Genomic DNA, 18,846 nt, shown 5'->3' on the forward strand with positions numbered 1-18,846 from the left:
CTGGGGAAGTAACTACTGGACTAGAAAGATCTTTTACATCTAGGGATCTCTACAGTGTGGGGGTGGGATTTAGCTGCCTGTCAGGTTTGTTGAGGATGTTTATGTCGTGGGGACACAAGTGCTTGCAGTTCGTCAGAGCATCCACCATCAAAATACTTGTAGAACAGGCAGAGGGATGCAACATTTCGTCGATGGGACAGAGGCTGAAGCTTAGATGACAGTTCAGGGCCTATCAGATTGGCGACTCTCTTTTGAACCTTCTCTAGGAGCGAGAGACTAGTAGCAGATGTACCAGCCCAAATATGACAGCAATACTCCATACATGGGCGAATGGTGGCCTTATAGAGGTACAGGATACTTTCGGATGTTAGTAATTTTCTAGCACGGTAGAGAGAGCCTACCTTCTTTGCAGCGGCCCTGGCAATGCTTTCAATGTAATTGTTCCAATTCATGTTTCCTGTGAACGTTAGGCCAAGGAGTATGAAAGATGTACTCTCAGATAAAGTGTCGTTGGCCATTGCTATTGGTGGTAGAGAGGTCTCTTGTAATTATTGGATGAAACTAGTTTAATCTTGGCAGCATTGAATGTGACCATCCATTTTTGTCCCCCTCCCACTACAGATCGGAGGTCATCCTCTAGTGTTTTGCCATTTCTTAAGATATGTGTTCATTTGTTTTCCTGTCATGCCTGTTATAGAGTGCGGTGTCATCAGCATATTTACCCATCTCAGAGGCAATTTTGTCGGGGAGGTCATTTATGAATATTAGGAACAACAGAGGTCCAAGGATAGACCCTTGGGGCACTCCCGCATTTATATCATATTGTTTAGATGTACGACCGGCGAGGACAACCTGGATTTTTCTCTTATCAAAGAAGGATTTAATTATGTTTGGTATTCTACCAGTGATACCGTATGATCTAATTTTTCTGAGGAGACCCTCATGCCATACCCTGTCAAAAGCCTTAGCTATATCTAGAGCTACCGCTCTGCCCTCCCCGGCTTTGTCCAGTGAGTGGTATATATATTCAAAGATTACAGTGAGGATGTCTGCTGTGGAACGGGCTTGTCTAAATCCATATTGTTGGTCAGTCAGAAGTTTAGCATCTGTAAGGTGATGGACTAGAGCATGGTTAATTAAGGTCTCAAATATTTTGGCAAAAAGTGGGAGGAGGCTAATGGGGCGATAATTTAATGGGTCCGTTCTTTCTCCAGAATTCTTGAATACTAGTACCACAGAAGCAGTTTTCCAACAGCCCGGAAAGCAAGATTCATTAAGGCATTTGTTGTATAGTTTGGAGAGAACTGGAGCTACTTCAGCTGAGCACTTTTTTAATAGCACAGCTGGGAGGAGATCGGGTCCACATGCCTTTGAAGTGTCAAGGCTTTTTATGATAGCAAGCACCTGAGCAGGGGTGATTTTCAGATCGTCTAGCATGGCGTCTGTTCGCATAGGAAAGTTAGGTAGGGGGTTGTTGAGAGGGTCCAGTGTGGCGTCTGAGGCAAACCGACTGGCAAGCATGTTAGCCTTCTCGGTTGCTGAGCAAACAACCTCGTGATTGTTGGTTAGTGGGGGAATTGTTGATTGCCCATTATTTACTACACTGTTGTAGATTTTCCAGAAGTCACGAGTTCCTAATTTTTGTGCTTCAATGCGTTTTTCCGTGGTTTCAGTAAATTCTCTTTTAGCTGTCGCTATTTCTTTCTTAATGTTATTTCTAGCTTCTATATACTTCTGTCTTTTTGAACTGGATTTATGTCGGTTAAGTCTGCGGTATGCATGCTGCCTTTGAGCAATGGCAGTTGCGCAAGTCGAAGTAAATCATTGAGGAGAGTGGGGCTTGCTATAAAATTTCAGCATGGGAACATGTGCTTCTATTGCAGTTTTGAACCATTCAGTGATCTCATTTGCAGGGAGAGAAAAAATATTTTCCCATGGGGCATCTCTGATAAGATCTCTAATGGCTTCCCAGTCAGCCTTTTTATAATATCTCATTGTTTTGAGCACTGGCTCTTCAGTTTTGGCTCTAGACTTTAGGGCGATTTCAACCATTGTATTTTAATTTGGTTTCCATTCTCCTAGATACATGTCTTAACCAGGAGTATGGGTGTATCTCTCCCAGTGAATTAATGCACCCCCAAATTCAACTGGAAATTTTTACAACTCGGTGCGGTACATACAGCGCATAGACTTCCCAAATAGTCACCCATCTCCTACTGGCTAGGTTCAATGTGGCTTAACGTCGGTGATCTTCCCTGAACTGGTGTGTTAATGTGATTTGTCGTGTGTGTATATATATATATATATATATATATATATAGTAGATAGCAAAACTGTTTGTTACATCGTTTTTGTTCGCATTTCTCAAGAAATATCAAGTTAATTTTAATGAAATTTACACTCAATCTTTGAACATATATTATCTTTTTAAAATGAAACGCAAATGAAGATATACTTAGTTGCCAAATATTTATTAACAAAACATCAAATTATCATATGCAAAGGTATTTAACACACTGTCAAATTTCATTCTTAAGTAGTCATTTAATCTTGCTACAATATTTCAACCAATCAAAAGGCACTCCAGGATTTCGTCTCCTTACAGGTCAGTTGAAAACAACTCTCGGACATTGCGCAGGTAGCCTCTTTTATTACTGTTTTAAAATGATTAAAACAAAGGAACTGACTAAGGATATGCACCAGGAAATCATAGCAAGTCATAAAGATGAAAAGGGGTACAGGAAAATAGCTTCAGAACTAAATTTGGGGGCGAGTACAGTTGAGGCTGTCGTGAGAAAGTGGAAATCAACTGGTGGTAACACTAAAAATCTAACAAGTGGCCGGCCACATAAATTAAATGATGTTACTCTTCGTTACATTGCTTGTCACGCGAAGAAATAACCGTTCCTGACTCGTTCAGAAATCCAGGAGAATTTACAGGATTCAGGTATTGGAGTAAGATCATTGAATTGCACAGCCCTGTATTCTAAATCGCCGAGAAAGACTTCATTGTTGAGTCTTAGACATGCGAAAGATCGTTCGAAATTTGTTTATAAATATCAATGTGAGTCGGATGATTTCGGGAACAAAGTTATTTGGTCAGATGAAACAAGAATTGAGTTTTGCGGAGGAAACATGCTCACCCGCGTATGGAGGAAAAAGAGCACATAATTTAAACCATCTAATACCATTCCTGCTGTAAAATTTGGGGGTGGAAGTGTGATGATTTGGGGCTGCTTTTCTGCAAATGGAGTTGGAGAATTGGAAATCATAGAAGAAAAAATGAATGCAGCAAAGTGCACAAAGATTTTGTCAACACATATGTTAGATTTAGGATTGGGCCGTGACTTTATCTTCTAGCAAGATAATGATCACAAGAACAAGGCTAAAAAACTATGAAGTGCTTGACGGATTATGGGACTAGTGTTCTACAGTTGCCTAGCCAGTCACCCAACCTAAATCCTATCAAAGATCTGTGGAAAACTTTAAAGTTAAGGGGACATGCAGAATATCAAGGAATTAAAGAAGGTCTGAGAAGAATTGCTGAAACTATCAGCAAGTGCTTGGAAGAAATTAGTAGGCAGTTATGGACAGCGTTTGGGGATTGTAAGGCAGAACAAATGATATGCAACTAAATATTAGTAAATATGTTAAATACTTTTGCATACGAGTAATTTGATTTTTCGTTAATAAATATTTGTCAGCTACGTATAATTTCATTTTCCCTTTTATTTTTAGATAGATAATATATGCTCAAAGATGGAGAGCAAATTCCATAAAATTAACTATTTTCAAGAATACGGAAAAAACAAATGTACCAAATAGATAAATATGTATTAGATATGTTTGAAGCCAAAACAATGCATTATTACAAAATAAACAGATATTTATTTTGTTTGAAATTTATATTGAAATTTATAAATATATTTCGAAGATATACTTCATCATCAGTATGTCTTTCTTTTCTTTTTTTTTTGCCATATTGTTGGAGCTTAGAATCAGTACAAGTCCGCTTGTTGTTTTTATGATCCAATAACATGTCAAAAAAAGAAGAAAGATATACTGATGGTGAAGTGTACCTTCGAAATATATTTATAAATTTCAATATAAATTTTCAAACAAGATAAATATCTGTTTATTTTGTAATAATGCGTTGTTTTGCCTTCAAACGTATATAATACGTATTTATTTTAGTCAAACTCAACCAAAGGAACACACACCCTAACATGTACCAATCAGGTAAGTTCTTCATATATGCATTTATCAGGATATATGAAGCTCAACATTTCAGGGTTGAGCATAAGATAATCAATTACATGACAATAAAAATTAAGACAAAATAAATATAAGTATACATGAATTTATTCACCGGTTCAATAAGGAGAAACATCATAGAGAAAGATTGATTATAGAAGCTCTTTATACCATTGTGGTGTTTCCTTACTGAACTGGCAAACAAATTCGTATATACCTATATTTATTTTATTTTGTTATATATATATATGTTTTGCTTACAGAAAGTTCGGATGAGATAAGTCATCGGTACCGTCGGTTTCAAACTCGATAATTAGGGACTGTTTTAGATGCCTATATCAAGCTCTCTTCAGCCAATATATAGATATCTAAAACGGTACCTAATTATCGGGTTTGAAACCGACGGTATCGATTACTTATCTATTCTAAACTTTCTGTAAACAACTCATAAATAATATGCTCATATTTTCGGATTTTCCTTATAATAGAGCACGTTGCTGGAGTTCTTTTTTCAAAAAAATATAATTATATATATATATATAATACTTCAATACTACTATATATATATACACACACACACATATATATATATATATATATATATATATATATATATATATATATATATACATGAAGTAGTATTATATAAATATAATACTACTTCAAGGTAAAAAACTAGCCACCGACAAGTGTTAGATGAATAGATTCCTAATAAGAAAGCAACAATTCCTTCCCCTTTGTCAGAAACATCTCTCATTAAATGTGAAGACTAAACAGAAGCTGCTGGAAGTAAACACAGGGTTCACTCTTCATTGAATTTACTTCCAGTGGGAACTGAACCCCCATCCCCATACAAAAAATTGAACTCGTAACTTTTTGCTAAATTTTGTGCTCATTTGCAAATTTGGTACCTTTTAAATAATAATCAAACTTTTGAATAACAGAAATTTACTGCATAAAAGAAATACTTGCTTGTTCTTGATGAAAGGACTGAGGAGAGGCCACTGCTGATTGATTCACTGCTCCGCGGTAAGCAATCTGGTAAGAAAATTTATATATTTATTTTAAAAACTGCACATCAAAATTTGAATTTAAGGTTAAAAAGAAAGTAAGGCAGAAGAAATAAAGAAATAATCAAACACATTCAGTGAAAACAAGCGATTAGAAACACAAACTGTTGTTATAGTTAGCCACGTTGATGAGCTGCAGGGCCGCCATTTCTATTTGAGCGTAACAAGTTTCGGTCTCTGATATGCCCCATGAAGCATATGCAAGGAGGTGCATTTTCGTGCCGTTTTGCCATTGTATTAGCACTTCTCTCAGCCTGTTAGATGAAGCGTTGGCAAAAACTGAATGTGTGCGTGCGCAAACAAACATGGCGACCAGTGAAAACAGTAGAAATTACATTTGATAATAAAGATCTTAATATCATAAAAACTACATGTTGGCGACACTTTTAAATGTGATATTCGTTCAAAACAGACCTGAATACTCCTAAAAATCGACTTTTTACAAGTAAGTCCTTAGTACTCTATCGTACTTTGACCAAATATTTTTAGGGATTTTTTTCTGAATTACTCCTTCTAAAAACTATTTTTCGAAAAAGGGAGGAGGTATTTTAAAAATACTCTCTATCGATTGCATTGGCCGGAAAGTAGGTGTTCATTTTACATTAAATTTATACAGGGAAGTGATCCCCCACTTAAAATGTTAAATTTAATTTTTTTTTAATTCCTCCTTTCTTGGTATTTTTAAAACGTAATAGCAAAAAAAAAAAAAAAAAAAAAAAAAAAAAAAAGATTTTGAATTTTTTTTACGAGGTTGACTATACTGTGTGAGATTTTATTATTCTACTAGCATGGGTGCCCGGCGTTGCCCGGGTGTTTGGAGGTGTATGCTGAGCAAAAAAAGGGGGTAATTTTTTAAACTTTGACCCCTATTATGACCCCTGAAAATTTATTGTTTTGGGCTCAAATCAAGTTATTAAGTTAGATCCATGTCCACGGAAGCTATATCTAAAATTTCAAGTGTGTAGACCCAAAATTGTCGGAGAAGTTTGGTAGAGTTCTCAAAGCTCAAATCGTTGAACTTTGACCCCTTAATCGCCAAATTTCTGGCTAAAAACCGATCACATAGATTTTTCCAAATCTCAGTACCCTGTATATCAAATTTCGAGTCTGTAGACTAAAAATTGACAGAGTTATTTCGTAGGGAAATGTACACAGACACACACACACACACACACACACACTTTCACTTTTATAGATATATAGATTTAAAATTTGAGTCTGACAGAATGACAAAATTATATTGCAAACCGATATATTAAACAAACGAACTTCAAAGAGACAAATGAACACATAAGTAAAAACAATTTGTATTAGAAAACATTTATTATTCCACGTCTTTTTTTACAGACCTGACGACTGAGGTTCGCTCTTAATAAAAATTGTTTTTATAGTCTTAATTTTGACTTCCTTTTTCATAAAAAACTAAAAAAAAATCAAGAAAGAAAAGAAATTTAATTTTATTTTTTCATTAATTTCTTTCTGTGCAAAGCAATTCTTTCAAACTTACTCTGTTTCCAAAATGTTTTTATTTTATTCCCCTCCCCCTTCATTCATTTTCCTCCGCATCCTGGCAAGTATTAAAATAAACCATTTATAATATTTATTTATGGATTTATTTACTTATCATTTCTTTTGTATCGGTAAATGAATTCCATTTAAAAAAAACTGTAAAAGTCACGTTAAAGGTGATTAAGTTGGAAAGTAAGTAAAAATTTACCCTTTTTACTTTTATACGATTTCTGATCACTTTGAAAAAGGTGTGTGTGTGTTTTAAAAATGTTTTTTAACTGCTATAATCTCATTTATATATATATATATATATATATATATATATATATATATATACATATATATATATATATATATATATATATATATAACAACGTGAGTATTCATATCGTGGGTTTGTATTATGTACACATAGATTCGAAAAAATAGTCAAAAACAAATATATAAATAAATGTTATCAAAGGCAAGATAAGTTACTTTTCTACCTAACTGGATATATTTTTTGTGTTTTTATTCAATGTAATATATTTATTCAGCTCGAAAAACATACAGTGTTTACCGATGTGTTGGAAAATTCAAGATGGCGTCTCACACCCTCTTTAACACCGTAAGTTTGGGAAAAGGTGTTATAAATAAAAACACTATACAAAATACTATTAAAAACCCGCCGAATATATGTCAACCTATCTCACGGTAACATATATTGAGCGAGTTTTTAACAATATTTTAACAGGGCACATCGTAAAAACTGACCCATTAATTTTCCTGAAGTAAAAACTATATAGTTTTTAAACTTTTAAAACTGTACATTATAAAAAGAAAACTGTTCGAGTGATTTTTTTTTTTTTTACATGGGTGTCACCACTTATCAAGGCCCAGAGGCCACTCAAGGATAAGAGTTAATAGGTATACATTAGTCATTGTGATTTTAGCATAGTAAACAGTGGGAATTTTGTAACTTGGATTACTTGAAAAAGAAAACTGTTCCAATGATTGAAAATGAAAACAAAATAACAATGTAAATATATTGATAAGAAAAAAACGAAAACAAACGAAGTTTCCGTTTCAGGAACCCGAGTTTAATTTTATGTCGTAATCATTCAACTCGTTAGCGGTTTTATTCAGCGATTAGGGATAACCATACGACATATCTAATTACCAAAGCGATTTTTTTTTAATTTTTTTTTTTTTTTTTAAACTAAACCTGTTTAGTTTTAATGAACCAATTTTTTTAAATCCAAAACTTTAGTTATTTTGAGAGCGTGCAACTGCGCCCGAAAGGTTGATTAGGAAACTCCAAATCCTTTTATGACTCGAAAAAAAAAAAAAAAGGGCTTTTTATCGGCTTAAATGATAAACTAATGTTAAATATTAGTATTTAATATAATGAGATATCAATCTACACAATTTGCCATCGATTCTGAAATAAAATGAAATCCTGACATTGTGATCATTTTTGCCGGTGTTATGTGCCAAATATTGAAATAAGAATGTTTAAATTCAATTATTGTAATTTAAGTCTTTAATTTTAAAGTCGATTTTATTTATAAAATATCTTTTTAGAAATCAATCTCAAAAACAATCTGAACAATAAATCTCTTTTGTTATGGCTAAGTTTTTGTCAAGGGTAGAAATTATAATAGACAAGTATTCATCCATGATGACATTTTACCGATTTCCTGGTTTACAGGTATTCTTGCTAAATTTCTTCGAAAGAATAGTTTAACATTCTGTAAAAGTACCTTCCGTTTTTTTTTTGTTTTTTTTTTTGTACTTCTGCAGAGAAGGTAAAAAACCGATAAAAACTGGATATATTTTTTGTGTTTTTATTCAATTTAACATGTTTATTCAGCTCGAAAAGAATATAGTGTTTACCGATGTGTTGGAAAATTCAAGATGGCGTCTCACACATTCTTTAACACCGTAAGTTTGGGAAAAGGTGTTATAAATAAAAAACTATACAAAATACTATTAAAAACCCGCCGAATATATGTCAACCTATGTCACGGTAACATATATTGAGCGAGTTTTTAACAGTATTTTAACCGGTTTTTTATTTATTACACCTTTTTCCAAACTTACCGTGTTAAAGAGAGAATCGGCCGCCATCTTGAATTTTTCAATACATCGGTAAACACTGTATGCTTTTCGAGCTGAATAAACATGTTAAATTGAATAAAAACACGAAAAATATATCCAGTTTGGTAGAAAAGTAATTTATCTTGCCTTTGATAACATTTATTTGTTATATATTTGTTTTTTGGCAACTTATTCGAATCTATGTGTACAGTAATACAAACCCGAAATGAATTTAAGACCACGAGTGAAATGAGAAAATGAAGAAAATCACATTTACTGTGTGTTTACTGTTTATGTAGTCAGCGGGTTTGGTTGCCATAACAACGTGACGGTAGTGAACGTGTGTGTGTGCGTGTGTGCGCGTTTCGTGTAGTTTAGTTTCGTATAATAGTTTCGTATTTTTTTAATTTGTAAATAACAAGTTATTAAAAAATTAAACCCTTCCAAGATGGACAATAAAAAAAGCGATAATATTTTATGGTAAAGGTAAGAGCGTAGAAACGATTGTTTTTTAGGAGATGTGATTATTGGATTAACCAATCAGAAATCGTCTGTGGCACACACATCTGTTTTTATAGATATACTAGCAATCGGTGCCCGGCGTTGCCCAGGTGTTTTGAAGTGTATGCTGAGGAAAAAAAAGGTCAATTTTTTTAAACTTTGACCCCTATTATGACCTCTTAACATTTATTGTTTAGGGATCAAGTAAAGTTAATAAGTTAGATCCATGTCCAAGGAATCTATATATAAAATATCACGTGTTCAGACCTTAAATTGTAGGAGAAGTTTGGTAGAGTTCTCAAAGGTCTAATTGTTGAATATTGACCACTTAATCGCCAAATTTCTGTCGAAAACCTATCACATCGATTTTCCCAAATCTCAGTACCCTGTATATCAAATTTCGAATCTGTAGGCTTAAAATTGACAGAGTTTTAGCGTAGGGAAATGCACACAGACGCACAGACACACACAGACACACACAGACACACACATACACTATCACTTATACATATATATATATAAACATAAACATCATATATATAAGGATAATAGTACGCCATATATATAACAAAAGACCATTATTTACTGATGTGAAAGGAAAACTCGGGGGAACTTTACCCAGAAATAAATCTATATTTTTTCGTGTGTAACGTTAGTCTGGTACTTATACAGTTTTGTGACGACATTAAAAAATGGAAATTTTGAAAAAAAAATTTTATTGTACGTAACTGTTATAGACTGAAGTTCTCCGAAAAAAAATTTCACTTCATTTGATCAAGTAGCTTTTTTTTTTTTTTACAGCGAAAAACAATGATTTATCACGGCTACGTCAACGTGGCCATTTTGGAAATGTTATTGCAGGCCCAGGAATTCCCCAAGGGCAGGTAACTGCCGTACATAGCAGAATACCTCCATTTTAGGCCAATCTAGCCCTTTCCCCCCCCCCACCAGAATGAGATTTTTTTTTTTTTTTTTTGCGAAGACAGATGCCATTTTTGGGCTGTTTTTTTTTTTTTTTTTTTTAATTTGTAACAGAAGTAAATAAACGAAGTTTCGAAGTTATCCATGCGTGTCCAACTGAGCATGTTTCGAAAATAATCTTGTATAAAAATTCTTCAATTCTTTGCATTCTTCAATTTCTTTGCATATTCAATAGTATTCTTATTGTAAAAAGAAAAAAAACGCAAAAAAATTGCAGATTTAAAAAAAAAAAAAAGAAAAAAACGTAAAAAAATTGCAGATATGTTGTGGTTGTGCGCATCTCAATATGGCGAGAAAAAAAGGCTAGATTGAGAAATTTGGCCTAAAATGGAGTTATTCTGCTAGGTACATTTCCAAAATGGCTACGTTGACGTCGTCGTGATAAATAATTGTTTTTGGCTGTAAGAAGAAAACTACTTGATCAAATGTAGTGAAATTTTTTTTCGGAGAACTTCAGTCTATAACAGTTACGTACAATAAAATCTTTTTTCAATATTTCCATTTTTTAATGTCGTCACTAAACTGTATAAGTATCGATAGTCTTATCAACACCCCTTTTTTCTATTTATTTATAAAGAAAATACAACTTTATACAAATTCCCTATTAGTTTTTTTTTTCGGTTCTCTTATACGATGATCATCTTTATTTAACTATTACGTGTAATTATATTCATACAGATAATCTATATGAATTATATTTGCGTAATATTTGCGTAGAAATTAAGAAAATCAAATTTACTGTGTATTTATCGTGTTGCCATAACAACGTGACGTAGCCAAGGACGGTAGTGGACGTGAGTGTGTGTGCGTGTGTGCGCGTGTTTTCGTGCTGTATTGTTTCGTATCTTATCAACTTCTTCGAATCTATGTGTACAGTAATACAACCCCGTTTTTCGAGCTGAATAAATGTGTTACATTGAATAAAAACACGAAAAATATATCCAGTTTGGTAGAAAAGTAACTTATCTTGCCTTTGATAACATTTATTTGTTATATACAAACCCGAAATGAAAAGACCACGAGGGAACGCGCGTTTTACATAAAAATAAGTATTTTGAAATTTTATCTTTCTAGCTTTAAAAAAAGTTTAAAAATTTTATCAGCCGGCATAATTTATTTTTAAATATTGAAAAATTTCAGGAAAATTAATTTTTGCTAGATTTTCAAAACATTGTTTTCGTGTTGTGTACGTGTCTGCGGCTAGCAGAATGGCGGCCGTGGATGTCGTAGGTTGGATTGTAAGATTGTGTAAGATTCGTATTTTTTTAATTTGTAAATAAACAAGTTAGAAAAAAATTAAACCCTTCCAAGATGGACAATAAATAAAGCCATAATATTTTATGGTAAAATTAAGAGCCTACGAACCATAGTTTTTTAGGAGATGTGATTATTGGATTAACCAATCAGAAATCGTCTGTGGCACACACATCTCTGTTTTTATAGATATATAGATAGATTTCAAAACATTGTTTTCGTGTTGTGTACGTGTCTGCGGCTAGCAGAATGGCGGCCGTGGATGTCGTAGGTTGGATTGTAAGATTGTGTAAGATTCGTATTTTTTTAATTTGTAAATAAACAAGTTAGAAAAAAATTAAACCCTTCCAAGATGGACAATAAATAAAGCCATAATATTTTATGGTAAAATTAAGAGCCTACGAACCATAGTTTTTTAGGAGATGTGATTATTGGATTAACCAATCAGAAATCGTCTGTGGCACACACATCTCTGTTTTTATAGATATATAGAAGATAGATAGATAGATAGGTCGAGGTAATTAGTTAAAGAGATTTAATATAATGTGATATATAGATAGATAGATTAAATGTTAAATAGATTTTGTAAATAGTACAGTTGAAATGATTAGAATATTTCCAATATGTAATAAGGTCGAGGTAATTAGTTAAAGAGATTTAATATAATGTGATATGCAAATGAGCATAAGTCATTCGATATGAGGGTGGTTTGTAGAATAGTATATAAAGAAATTAGGCAAATATTCTTATGTCTCCTATAACAGAAACATCCTAAAATGGGTTCTAATGTTTCTCTACCAGGAGAGATCTACCCTCTTACCTCCTTTATATTTCGTTGATGATGGAGAGCTGTACACACAGACAGAAACACACGAACCCTATTACTTTATAAAAATATAGATTTTCATTAAAACTTCAAATAGGATTAAGGATTAAAACAAGAAATACCCAACAAGACATCATAAATAAACAGATAAATAAACACAGATAAATAAATACATAGATAAATGTTATATACTAACTGAAGCTTCTGTCTTAATTCGTTAATACATCATAACTATAATCTAAAATAATCGAGTTTTACTAAAAACAAATCATTAATCTTTGTTGGATTAATCATTTCACGGCAGATTAACCATACGATTATATTTTTGGATCACCTAATGATTGCAAAGGAATCTGACCAAAACCACTTAAAGAAAAAGCCTCACACATTGGCTGCGTTTTTGTGCTTTCTTTTTTTCCAACTTTTTTTTATCAAGGCCAAAAGACACTGGAAGATAAGCGTTAATAGTCAGCCGAAAGATGAAGAACACAATGGGAGTATTAAAATTGATCAATGAAAAAAACTAAGTTTGATTTCTGAATTTTTGCGATGAGGATTGATATCTTCACACTATTTAGATTATTCAGACTACTGCAGTGTAATGGATGAAGTAATAAGTTAAAATTCAGTTCTAAGCGACAGTCTTCTGGAGATTGAAGATTCAATCCTCAATGCATGCAATACACTATACACTAGATGATCTACATTGGACTTAATTTCAACTTATTAGGCATTTTTCTTTTCCAAAAGACATCACTATTAGAAAAACCATCGATTTGTGTTGTAGATTTACAATCTAAAATCATTCTGATCAATAAATTTCCAAATTTAATCACAAATCAACACAGAAAATTCGGATTTTTCCATCGTTTTGAAAATTCCCACTAGTAGCTTCATTTAAATAACTTTAATTTGTAAATTAATAATCCGATTGGATTACAAAGTACATTGAGAAAAATTTTGGGACGTTATTTAAAGGTTAGTACTTTATAAAAATCATATGATCTTTTTAATTAGTGGCCTCATATACAGCTGAGATCCGCTACTTATTTAAAGGTGTGTTATTTCTAAGCTTGCAAGTTAATCTGTGTCTCACTGTTTGACATTTACAGTGGCTCAGAATCTCACAGACAATATGGCATAATCACGTTGACACACCAATTCTAGCCAGATCACCGAACTTAAGCAACGTTGAGCCTGGTTAGTATCCGATGGGTGACCATTTGGGAATTCTAGGTGCTGTATGTGCTCTCCGCTCATCTCATCAGTCGTCCTGTACCTCAACTTGCCACTAGTATGCAACAATGTCGACTCAGGAGAGGTGTGGTTGGAGACTGCGCAACTCTTGCTACACAAATTTCACGCACAGGCACCCTTACAGTGGGTATCCATAATCTGGCAAGACTGAAGGAGGCCACATATATTTTTAATAATTTAACATTGATGCTTTTTTTGTTTTTCTACTTCCTTTTGCAAAACTTAATTATGTTCTGCAAAAGAAAAAAAAAACAACAACCCACCTTCCCCCCTTTTTCTTTCGTCCCATTTTCCCTTTCTGTCTCCCCCATCTTTTTGAATGGTTTCCTAACTTGAAATGTACTAAACATTAATACTGTAATCAGTTTCCCTCTCCCATTGCAAAACTCATTCATGTTCTGCAGGGCAGAAAACAAAAACGATAAAATCCACTATAAAACAACCAAAGCAAACACTACAAACTAGCGATTGAAGATACGAAGAGCTTGAAGAATAAAAACTTCTACAAAATAATTGAATGCAACATGAACACCATTTCCAAAATAACTGGACTCAGCATTAAATGACCTGAAAAGGGTTGATATGCCGTAAAGCAAAACAACCAACCAACCAGAACTTACTGCTACATACAATATTCAACTTTTTTTATAGATAGACCAGTGGAGATATATGTTTCCATGTAAATAAGAACATTAGATAAGTGAAAATGAGATTAGGATAAGCCAAGACTCGAACCTTGTAAGCAACGTTAAGAAATAGAATGTTAGAAATCGGAATATTAAAAAGGTCTATTGTTAAATTCTATTATGAATAGTCAGATATTATTTATATATCGTAAAAAGAATTGATTGTTCATTCTTTTATAAAACTGAATATTAAAAATGCCAGCTAGAAAGAATGAACAAATTAAAAATACATGGTTAAAAAAATAGGTTAGAGTATATGTTGAGAATTCTTTTGTTGTCAAATGCGTGCTTGGAAAAACGTGTGCATAGCCACGTGAACTGGTCACGTTTGGGTAACACACTTCTGACGTCATAGCAAAAGGAGGATTCTCAGTACAGGAGCTAGAGTTAGTCAGATGAGTAGAGTTGCAGAGTCGAAGTTGAAGAGCTGAGAGCAGTTGAGATGGGTTGAGTTGGCATCAGAGTCCTTTGGAAGCGAAGGGTAGAAAGATTAAACTCTGTAGATCCCAAATGTGAATTCCTGACGTCATCATCATTCGACCGGTCCAATGAAATAAAGAATCACCATCGATATTTTGTAACTGTTTGTCTTTGTTCTTCGAGTCATCATTCCACAAATTGAAAGGTAAATGTGTTTTGTCCATCAACATCTTATTATGTAACTATTACAAGAATATGTATTTCTCCTCCTCTCTATATGTGTTATAAGAAATATAACAACTGTGCATCTATCACCCTCAGTATATATATATATGAAGTCCTAAGCATCCCCAGAACTGTAATATGTATAAATGTTTCCCTCTCATCATCATCATCGTTATATATATTGCCACAATGACTCCCCATCATCTCTCTTCAATATGAGTCCCCCACTACCCAACACTCTACGGATAGAGCACTCCAAGTTGCCCCAACCTTTTCTTTTTCATCCAACCCTGGGCTGTACACTGTATTTGGAGTGACATCCCCCTCTCAACTCCCCCATCTTTTATTTTATCCCAAACTTAGTTCTGCAAGCCTCTTGGGGATTGACCTACTTGTTTTCAGCTTTCATCAAGTCAGAAAACAGTGGGCAATCTGCCAACTAAAGAGGGTCGGGAGGGTTCTACTAAAATTTTTTGTATACTCCTTGAACTCCCCTCACACACACACACGCGCAATGATTCCCCCACTACACAACACTCTACGGATAGAGAACTCCAAGTTGCCGCAGCCTTTTCTTTTTCATCATCGGTCCAATGAACAAAGAATCATCATTGGGTTTTTGTAACTGTTCTCATGTGTCATCTTTCAGCACCCAACAAGTATTGTGTTAATCATCTTGTAATGAACATTATGTAACCCTTCGAGGATTATGCATCTCCCCTCCTCTGTGTTATGAACTTGTATACATGTATAATTTAATAACTTGAGTGTTATTTCTTCCGCCCGTCACACCAATAATTTCCTGGGTAAGGTTGACACTTTTGTCCAAACTTTCAACTTCCAAAACTTCTGTATACGTAACGCACCTTCTCTCAACTCCAAACGAACTTCTGCTAATTCAACTTATTTCTTCGAAATCCAACTTCAAAATGAACCTCCCTCTAAAAAATCAACCCTTTTTTTATCTCCAACCAGGAGCATCTCATTTGCATATCGGGTGGTCACATTGCAGGCATATAAAGAGATAAGGCAGCCATTTTTTGGTTTCTTTCTTCTTCATTCATTTCATTCCACGATCGACCCGTTGAATTATGCACACGTGCTAGTTAGGTAAGTCGCACGTTTCCCTATAGTTAATGAGCATTATGTAACCCTTCGAGGATTATGCATCTCCCCTCATCTGTGTTTAGAACTTGTATACATCTCCATTCAGTATGTATATGAAGCGCCAAGAAATATAAGAACTGATATATAAACATTCCCCTTCCTCATCATCACTATCGTTATATCCGTTATATATATTTTCTTAATATGAACCCCTGTCATATCTCTTTAATATGAACCCCCACTATTCAACATATTTACACACTTTACAGTTACAGCTTGATGTCGAGTGGATCACACTCTCTACTTCTGTGTGACAGAACCTGAACTTGTTATTGTTACTGAGACCACTCAGTTTCTTAAAGCATTGGCCGTAAAACCTTGATCTTGGGCAGTCATTATCATCATGAGATGATGTTACAAATTATAGGTTTTCAGGTGTGTTATCGATCCCAATTAACTAGAACACGTTAAGATGGTTTTAATCTGATAAGCTTGCAAGTTAATCTGTGTCTCGCTGTTTGCCATTTACAGTGGCTCAGAATCTTACATACAATAATTATTCAGACGCCCTGTGTATAAAAAAAAAAAAAGAAAGTAAAAGGAATCACATAGAGCTGAAAAGGCTACTGAAACAAAAATAGGCTCCCTTTACCGGACTGGGGAAACTTTTCACACCAGCGTTCTTTACCTTTCCAACGCTACCATTTTCTTCATGCACAGAGTTGTGTTTCCATATCATGCACTGTCTGCAAGCTCCGACCCCTGTCGCATCACTGCAGATTTGCATTCCTGTACTTGTTCTATAAATACTTCCACAGAATGTGGTCTAACTAAACATAATGAAAATACCTTTGATCCATCCGACTAGCAGCAAAATTATACCCCTTCACTTAGTCCCCAAAAGCCACCTTTCGCCTGTACATGAAGTACTGTTACCACATCTGATTTGATGCATCGACCACTAGACTTTTCCTCTTGGACTTCTAACCCCTTAGGTCCTGCAATGGATGCTTAGTTCCAGCCCCTCTCGCATCACTTCAGAGTTGCATCCTTGTGCTTGTTTTATAAGAACTTCCACAGAATATGCCCTGAGGAACTTAACGGACTTGTCCACCAAATACAAAAATATCATCGATCCACATTAACATTAAAATCAACCTCCTTCACTATAGCGGTCCGTAGATGTCAGAATAATTTTCTACTCTAATGGCTTCTTTTCTCTGACCACTTGCCTTTGGAACTCCCTTCGTGCTCCCTGTGTTCGATTATGCTGGGTTACTTTGCTTATAGTCGATTTAGGAAAATCAACTATTATTATTAAAAGTTAAAATGTTAGATAACAAACATTATTATTATTTCGTTAACTGTTATGTAGAAAAAGGCATGCGGAGAGAATGTTTTGAAAGAAATGAATGTTTAGTTAAAATATTTACGTTAACTTAGAAAGAATAACAAGAATAAATTTTAACTTAGATTTATAGACAAATATGTTTTAATAGAAAAGAATGTGGTGGACATAAACAATAGAAACCGCAAATCTAGAAATAAAAACAATAAAATTGGGTCAGAAAAAACATGACTGATTAGTCAACCGTTTATGTCTTTGTGTAGTGGAATGACATAATAGCAAGCGAATGGTAGAGATATATGCAGAGTTAGTAAGTGGTCAGTTAGTTAGACAGACGGAGAGTTGGAGATGAGGTCAGCTAGCGACAGGGCCTTATGGCCTTGTATGCCAGGGAAAGCAGAATCTAAGACGTGTGTAATCTTCAAGTGGGGAAGCATTTGGAATGAAAGTTGTCGGAATATATAACTGAAGACACCTGGTCGTTTCTTTGGAAGGAATCTTCTTTGCAGGTGTTTGCAGATTCGTCAACTAAGACCCAGATGAATAAAGGTAACTTTTTCCTGTTTGGCAACATGTAATTCCCCGGAAAGATGTTCCGTTCCTTTGTTGTGAGGAACTGTTTGTTTATAAAATGTTATATGTCCTGTTGAAAATGTATCTAGATGTGTAACGTATATATGTATTATATGGCATAATCGCGTTGACTCACCGGTTCTCATCACATCACTGAAGTTAAGCAACGTTGAGCTTGGTTATTACCAGATGGGTGGTGGCCATCTTTAAAAAATTTTTTTTTATTACATTTTCATCCCAAACAAGGCACATTGTCACTTTGATGTAGGGGACTACTACTAGGGACATAAGCTACATAAGGCTTTCTTACATCTAGGGATCTCTACTGTGAAGGGGTGGGATTTAGCTGCTTGTTGAGTTTGTCGGGGGTATTTATGTTGAGGGAGTACAAGTGCTTGCAATTCATCGGAGCATTCACCGTTTAAATACTTGTAGACCAGGCAGAGGGATGCTACATTTCGTCGATGGGACAGAGGCTGAAGCTTAGATGACAGGTCAGGACCTATCAGGTTGGCAACTCTCTTTTGAACCTTGTCTAGGAGCGAAAGACTAGTAGCGAATGCACCAGCCCAAATATGACAACAATACCCCATACATGGGCGAATGGTGGCCTTATAGAGGTACAAGATACTTTCGGGCGTTAGTAGCTTTCTAGCACGGTAGAGAGAACCTACCTTCTTCGCAGCGATCCTGGCAATGCTCTCAATGTAATTGTTCCACTTATGTTTCCTGTGTATGTTAGGCCGAGGAGTTTAA

General features: G+C 34.5%; 1 protein-coding gene across 1 annotated transcript in view; it reads right to left on the bottom strand.

Moving 5' to 3' along the window:
* Positions 1-3,181: 3,181 nt before the first annotated feature.
* The window catches only part of LOC145240794 (uncharacterized), a 113,688-nt gene continuing 98,023 nt past the window's right edge, over positions 3,182-18,846 (bottom strand). The window contains exons 3-4 of the mRNA XM_080103994.1: positions 5,207-5,292; positions 3,182-3,241 (exon numbers count right to left, since the gene is read on the bottom strand). Coding sequence (XP_079960120.1) covers positions 3,182-3,241; positions 5,207-5,292 — 146 coding nt within the window. The remainder of the gene's footprint in view (positions 3,242-5,206; positions 5,293-18,846) is intronic.

This window comes from Euprymna scolopes, chromosome 2, assembly GCF_053919585.1.
Source record: "Euprymna scolopes isolate OS-2025 chromosome 2, ASM5391958v1, whole genome shotgun sequence".
Lineage (NCBI taxonomy): Eukaryota > Metazoa > Mollusca > Cephalopoda > Sepiida > Sepiolidae > Euprymna > Euprymna scolopes.